The following is an 8,379-nucleotide window of genomic DNA, read 5'->3' on the forward strand; positions in this document are numbered from 1 at the left end:
CAGCTTCCAACTTAGGTAAACTAGCTATACAAATGTAGTATCAATGTGTGATGCCTTAAAATGAAGTGAACGACACAGGACAATCTTGACACACGTTTTGCGTTTATAAAAATTGCCACGGAAGCAGTGATAAAAAAGATAAATTATACGTATGCAAATCGTACAGGTTATTTTATCCATAATGTGAACATTACCAATTTTGGAATGTATTACAATCGCATCATACCAGGTGGCGATACACGTCGATAGATTGGTTAACCCATTTATGCCTAGTGGACTCTCCCATCCTTCTAAATTGGATCAATTTATTTCCAAAATTAGGGATGTCTAGTATATATAGTTCTATATTTAGAATATTTCTAACAGAAGTTCCTTAAAGCAAACAGCGCAGACCCTGATGAGACGCCGCTTCACGCGGCGTCTCATCTGGGTTTCCGCTGTTTGCCAAGGCCTTTTTTTCTAGACGCTAGGCATAGATTGGTTATAGAACATCTACGAAACAAGTTGAAGACCTCTAAAAAGCCGATGTCATAACTGCGGTGGCATAGAGGTGACATTCACACCTCTTTTTTTACTGTTTGTTAACATGTCACCTCTAAGCCACCGTGCATTACTGTTACACCGTAGTGCCATTTTAGTATAGCACACGTGTACATTTAGCGTTTTTAATTGGAGATGTAACTATGTACACAAAACTGAGCAAGTGACAATATTCGGTCCATAATGGCATGTACAAATTCTATTTCCATCTCTAGCTATTCGTGCACATGTGGTTTATATGGCGTGAGAGCTTCATAGTTTCAGAAATAGCATTCGCTCGTAAAAGCTATCACGTGCGCAAGTAACAATAATTGCGCACGCTCTGTTAATAGAGACCGCAAAACAAAATATTTGATTTATAATCACAGGGGTGTATCTGGCACGCGTCGAACCCTGGTGACGGCATTGACAACGACTGTGATGACCTCGTCGATGAGGACATGTGCACTGAGGAAGACTTAAGTATGTAGATACATTTGACCAATTGTTCACCAAACAAAACACATTTATTTCAAGTTTTTACACATGTGAGTACTTGAATACCTTTCAAATATATTATCTTGTATACATCAACAATACAGACGAATAAGAAGTACATACAAAGTAATCGTTGTTCACTACTGTGTGTATTACGATTGTAAAGAACAAACTAGTTTTCTCGCCAGCTTTAAGTTTTATTTAAAATACCATTTCAATTTCAGGGATAGAATTCACTGCTTCTATGGACACGTACACGGGTGAACGCATGGTCCGTCGATTAAAAATCAGTAAGACGTACCGCATCCCTTTTCGTGCGAGCGTATGCGACGGATGCGTGGGCCTCCTCGTTTTGATGTCGGAGACAGGCGACAGCACCTCCTATATACAGGTGAGATGCTACCGTACCTCTTATATAGAGGCGATAGTACTTCCTATGAATAGTAGAGTGGCGGAAGTACAGACTATGTACATGTAAGTGTCGCCAGTACCTCTAATATAAAGTTTAATGGCGACAAATAAACCTATGTAAACGTGCAAGGCGACATTATCTCCTATGTAAACGTGAGAGGCGAGGAAACCTCCTACGTATATGTTAGAGGCGACAACAACTTATATGTACATGTTAAAGGCGACATTAACCTATATGTACATGTTAGAGGTGACAGTACCTCCTATGTACATGTTAGAGGCGACAATAAGTCCTATAAACATTTTAGAGGTGATTGTACCTCCTATGTACATGTTAAAGGTGACGGTACCTCCTATGTATATGTGAACGGCGACGGTAACTACTATGTACATTTTAGAGGCGATTGTACCTCATATGTACATGTTTGAGGGGACAGCAACTCCTATGTACATGTTTAAGGCGACATTAACCCCTATGTACAAGTTATAGGTGACGGAACCTCCTATGTACATGTTAGAGGTGACGGTACCTTCTGTGTACATGTGAACGGCGACGGTAACTACTATGTACATTTTAGAGGCGATTGTACCTCATATGTACATGTTTGATGCGACAGCAACTGCTATGAACATGTGTAAGGCGACATTAACCCCTATGCACAAGTTATAGGCGACGGTACCTCCTATGTACATGTTAGAGACTACAGTACCTTTTATGTACATGTTAGAGGATGGTTCCTCATATGAACAAGTTTGAGACGACAGTTCCTCCTATGTACATGTTTGAGACAACAGTTCCTCGTACATGTTTGAGACGACAGTACCTCCAATGTATATGTTAGAGGCGATGGGAAATCCCGTTTTTATGTCAGGCGTAACAGTCCCTCCTTTTTTCAAATAATAGTGGCGACAATACGTCCTACGCACATGTAAGTGGCTTTAGTACCTAATTTGTACTGAAAACAGGTAAAAGTCATTTCGGCTCGCAGAGCTGGAGCGGTATTATATGATGTTCTTTTTCCGTTCGTCCGTTCGTCAATCTGTCCGTAACAGTTTCGTGTTGGCCCCATAAATCCGTTTGTCTTTTTGTTGAAACTTGTTAAGAACATCAAAGTGATGCGCAGAGGATATTAGTCAGTCATTTCGAGGTCAAGCTATCACTTTACTATCATGGGTTAACATTCCATTGTAGCGCCCGCTAATTATCTCGAATACACTTTCAACATCCAAAAATATACTTCTAAATAGTTGTAGCCTCTATTAAGGGTTTCACGTTTAAACGTTTAAACGGTCGCGTTTCGAGTTTGCTCAAAAACGTTTACAAAAACAGTAAACGTTTAAACGACAGTCAATATCAATAGAATCCATTTTAGTTCATTACGTTACGACGTTGCAAAGCTGCTGAAAAAGACTCGTATTTTATATCATGTGCGCCAGATGTCCCTTATTCACAATACCGTAAACATGACAAATTGACAATACACCATCTACAGACCAGGGTCCGGTTTAATAAAAAACTACAAAACACGACTGTAGTCGCGCGACTGTGCGGTCGACCGACGGTTATCGGCCGCCAACTGACAAATTGTCGCGTTCACGGAAAAATTTGCCGCGACTGTGGTCGCATGACTGTGTGGTCAGTCGACTGCGGTTTTTGTAGTCGCTATTTTTAGAAAATTTATCACTTCCGCCATCAACATTTTTTTTATTTATTGTGCGAAAACTCATATCACGAAAAGTAAATCTTAAATTTGTTAAAATAATATGATAGTATTTGTTTAAACAGAATTCGCTTGGGGATTCTTCGTCAAAGGTGTGTTTGTAATAATATTCATTAAGTGTTCAAAGTTCAAATACAAAATCTGACGCAATGAAATAAAATCTACTACTATGGTTCACGCGTCTCTGGACAATGTCCTTTCGCGTGTCAAAATTGCAGAACCTCAAACATACTTGCCAACGCAGTTTCAAGATGTTGGTACTAAAGACCGTACATTTATATGAATATTCACCATATACCAATATGAATTAGTGCGCTCGACAAATCGGACGGAATGATGGATCGAATGAATAATAGATCGAGATCGAGGAAAACGCGTGCTTGTGGAGTCTGGATGTCTACGGAAGTCTTTAAAACCAAATAAAGGGTTTGCAATCAGCTCTGGAATTCACTAATGATTATGGACATACTGCTGAGACATTTTTGTTAAAATGTTCTTTTATATCTGGCTTCTAAATCAGCCCAATAATTAGTGCACTTAAAGGTTTGATACATTGCATTATCGTCTGCAAAATTCATATTAATGAGAATCTATCTAAATAGGTTGATAATTCATATTAATGAGAATCTATCTAAATAGGTTAAAGTAAACGGTATTTTTATACAGGATATATTTCACATCTGATCTGAAAAAACGTCATTAATTCGTACTGTCGGTACTAGGAGATTAATCAAATGAATATTTGAAGCATCTGTCAGTATTACAAAAAAGTTTACTTACACTTATCTTGTCTGTATTCAAGATATTAGTCTGGTTATTGATGGCTCGAAACTGATCTAGTAATCCGAGTGTTTTTTAGCATTATTTTTGTGATTTAATTTTATTACTGATGTCTTTATCAATATATCATTTTATTTCTCAACCTACAAAAATGACGTAATGATTCATGAGGGAAAAGACTTATCCTTTATTTGTTGATATTTGTTTCTGTTTTTCCCTTCATTCGTTGTAACCACAAATTCTTTCTTCTAAAAGCCATTATTCATTATTAATATTGATGTAGGTTATATGACTCATTCAATATTGTTATTACAAAATTAAATTGGTACTGTTTCTATTATATAAACACGAAGTGATGAAGCTAATGTTGGAGTAACATTAAAGTTGTGCACATGTAACTAAGTATCAACACCATTTTACTTTACACTTTACTGCATGTATAAATCATTTGTGTGCGTATGGAATAAGTTTTGCCGTTTTTTATACCATGGTGTATTTTTACAATTTTAAAAGAATGCTATCAATATACATGTATGTTGTAATTCCATATAGTTCAGCATATATATGAGCCGTGCTCTGTCAAAAGTGGGTTAAATGCATGTGCGTAAAGTGTCGTCCCAGATTAGCCTAGGCAGTCCGCACAGGCTAATTAGGGACGATATTTTCCGATTTTATGATATTGTTCGTTTAAAGAAAGTGCCTCCTTAACAAAAGTCTATTTTAGGCACACAATGTCGTCCCTGATTAGCCTGTGCGGACTACACAGGCTAATAGTGGACGCTACTTTACGCACATGGATTAAACCCCCTTTTTACAGAGCACGGATCATATGTAGAGTAATGCGTCAACGGGACACGTTGAATGTAAAATCAGTGCCTTCAACTGAATTCATCTCAACGTACGTGTACAATTTGCGAATTATAGGCCAAGATAAGTTCCAAAGAAAGTTGCCCATAATGAGCAGTTTATTGAATGATATTGGTGCACATAAACCCGGGATTATTTGCGCATTGCCTTCCTGTGGGACTAACCTTTAACTTTCAGTGAACAGTTTGCACTCCTCTCTTGTATAAATACTTCTCTTTATAAGCCGGGAGAAAAATAAATGACGCGACGTTTAGCATCATAAAACATAGTTATCCCATTGTTATTAAGGTAAATCAATGAAGTGCATTTCTTCTAAACTACTGATATGTATTACTTTCCCTTGCTCGAGACATCCGTGTATTGGATGGGAAATACGCATATTGATGATACAATATTGTATAAATTTCGGAAACGTATTCTAGATCTACAGCAAAGGTGTCTATGAGCTCCAATAGCTCTCTCCTTGGTAAGTGAAATCGACGGAAAAGTTCATCATCATTGTACATGTCTAATGGATTCAACCTATCTCTTAAAACTAGCTCTCTTCGAAAATGTCTTCGCATTCGATGAACAAGTCGCATGGAGGCCGCCATGATTAAACTCGAAACTATCCGCGTTCATTTTGCACGGGTTTTCAATGCCGACAAAGCGTCAAGCGACGAGCAGTCGTGGTGTGAGGGGTAGACTGCGGTCGCTCGACAATATGTCGAACAACGCGCGGTCGATTGACGACCGTCGCTCTCCATTAAACACGGCTATCGTCTCACGACGATTATTCGCTGGTACAACCATAGTCGCCCGACCATGGTCACTCTCATTAAACCGGACCCAGACGTCTTGAATATTTAACGCGCGTCGGCACGAAGTACTCGAGAAAATTTTCCCGCCATTTGTTGCATGACCATGCTTCGAATCGTCTTGAACATTCGACGCGCGTCGGCACGAAATGCATGAGGAAATTTTCCCGCCGTTTCTTTATCGGCATTCATATTTAGAGAAATGGCGAGCGAGATCGACCGCGGAAAAAAATCTCCGTATTGGAACTTTTTTACAAAAATTGAAGTATGTGGAAAGGAAAAGGTGAAATGTACTTTGTGTGCAGCCGAGTTATCCTACAAAGGTGGAAGTACGGGGACCATGGCAAACCACATAAAAATGGTTCACAAGTCTGTGTGACAGGATGCATCTAAAACGTGTACAGACGATAGTGAGTAACAGCAGCGGAAGCTGACCGATTTTGCCAAACCCACGATGACTCGGCAAAAATGGATAGTTTGCACAGAGAAATTAGCCCTCATGTGTGCGCGAGATCTACGACCTATTTCCATTGTAAACGGAGAAGGTTTCATTGACTTTTGTCGAGAGCTTAATCCGTCGTATGAAGTTCCTGGCCCTAGCACAGTGTCAACTTACGTTACAAAAATGTACGAGTCAGAAAAAGCGAACTGCTTAAAGTATTATCCATGCAGACTAGCGTGGCACTGACATCGGACCATTGGACTAGCCTTTCAACGGAGGGCTATATTACAGTAAATTGTCACTTCATTGATGAAGGTAAGCACACACTATACATGCATTGATATATTTAAATAACATAATTTCATACCAAATCAGTTTATGGAAACCACAGTACATTGATAATTTAAATATTTGAAATTTGACATTTAATTCGTCGGCATGTTTTGTAATGAAATATGACATATTTTAAGTTAACTGTTAGTGTTAGTAATGCAATGACTTAGTACAAAATATACGTCATGTACGAGTTTGTCAATTTGGATGTAGAATAAATACCTTCTCACATTAGTGAAGTTTGAATATGACTTAAGTATGATCCCAAAAATGATATAGTATCTAGTAAAATAAACTAATTTAAGCTTGTAAGATGATGTTTAATACATTCCATTTTCTGTTTGCAGTTTGGAATTACCACAACAGAGTGTTGGCCACTCGAGCTGGGAAAGAGCGACACATTACAGAAAATACAGCAGCGGAAATCAAGTTGATAACCCAGGAATTCGGCATAAAAGATGAGCATGTTTCCGCAATTGTAACTGAAAATGCGTCAAATATGGTGGCGTGCGTACAACAACTTCAGTGGACTCACGTACGCTGTTTTGGACACACGCTACAATTGTCCATTCGAAGTGGGTTTGAGGAGGCGGAGACTATCCGAAAGGCATTGGTTTCATGCAGAAGATTAGTAAAACACTTCCGAAAATCCGTAATCGTCTCAAATGCACTTGAAGAAAAACAAAAGCAAATGGGGTCCAAAGAAAACAGCTTAATAATTGACTGCGAAACACGTTGGAATTCAACATACGACATGCTCGAAAGGCTTCTCGAAAAGCGTCTACCGGTGTATGCCGTCTTGCACGACCCAGCCGTAACAAAAATCGCCGATGCGCGTTCTCTTAATCTAACTGATGGCCAGCTGAAACTAATTGAGGGTCTGGTCCCGGTGTTAAAACCGCTATATTTTGCAACGAGAACAATGTGTTCAGAGATGTACCCGACCGTCGGTGGTATTTACCCGATACTTTTAAGTATAATAAACCACCACCTCACTGAAATTGACCAAGACACTCCCGCTGTTGCAAAATTCAAGAAAGACGTGCATTCTGATTTGGTGAAAAGGTATCACATTGAGAGTGACGAAATCACATCGAGCTTACCTGTCATATGCACTTTTCTGGACCCCAGGTACAGATCATTGCCGTTTCTGACGGAGCCCCAGCGGAAACTGGTTCACGAGAGCGTGCTTGAGCGTGTGGACACCTTACAGTTACCGATTTCTCAACCAACCACCGATAACCCAAATATAATCTCTCAACCAGGGCCAAGCAAGCGATCGAAACTTGACCAAGATGACATGGCATTTTTGTTGGGTGGATATTTCCAGGCAACAACCAGTGCTACACCGTCAAATGGTGCCAAAGAACTAGAGCGTTATCTATGTGATAAAGCTGTCCTATCAAGTCAAAGTCCATTTCTGTGGTGGAAATTGAACATGGACACCTATCCCCGAAAATTGACCGGATTGCCAGCAACTTTTGTACCATTTGAGCAAGTATTTTCTGTTGCTGGAGCTACCGTTACGAAGCTTAGGGCGTCCCTAGACTCTCCATCAGTGGACAAACTGGTGTTCCTGCACAAATCTAGTGACTAGTGCGTAAACCTTTACGGACCGACGGAAACGCAACCCACGCCAGCGAGCTCAGTTCTGATGAGGCCAATTTGATGAACATTTACTCGTTTTTCATGTAAATCTTGTTTAATAAAACAATTGCAAATTTTAAAACCGGTTTACTCTTATTGAATAAATAAGGTTCAATATTAATTTGTTTTTGTTACACAATATTACGGCATTTAAGTAGACAAAGTGTAACCCAATGGTTCGACAATGACCAGAACAGCTGGTTTTAATATGACGTCATTGCGCGTATGGGCTGTGCACCGAATATAACTTCCGTAAATAAGTACTACTTTCAGTTTGGAAATGCGATGGCACTGATGCTTTTAAAACGGACATATGGATACCGTTTAAACGGAAACGTTTCATTTATTTAATTTCGTTTAAACG

At 39.3% G+C, this 8,379-nt stretch overlaps 1 protein-coding gene across 1 annotated transcript; it reads left to right on the top strand.

Moving 5' to 3' along the window:
- Positions 1-7,290: 7,290 nt before the first annotated feature.
- On the top strand, positions 7,291-7,965 carry LOC127852553 (E3 SUMO-protein ligase ZBED1-like). The gene has a single exon (XM_052386507.1). The coding sequence runs from the start codon at positions 7,291-7,293 to the stop codon at positions 7,963-7,965; it is 675 nt and encodes a 224-aa protein (XP_052242467.1).
- Positions 7,966-8,379: the final 414 nt, after the last annotated feature.

Source organism: Dreissena polymorpha, chromosome 12 (assembly GCF_020536995.1).
Source record: "Dreissena polymorpha isolate Duluth1 chromosome 12, UMN_Dpol_1.0, whole genome shotgun sequence".
Taxonomy (NCBI): Eukaryota; Metazoa; Mollusca; class Bivalvia; order Myida; family Dreissenidae; genus Dreissena; species Dreissena polymorpha.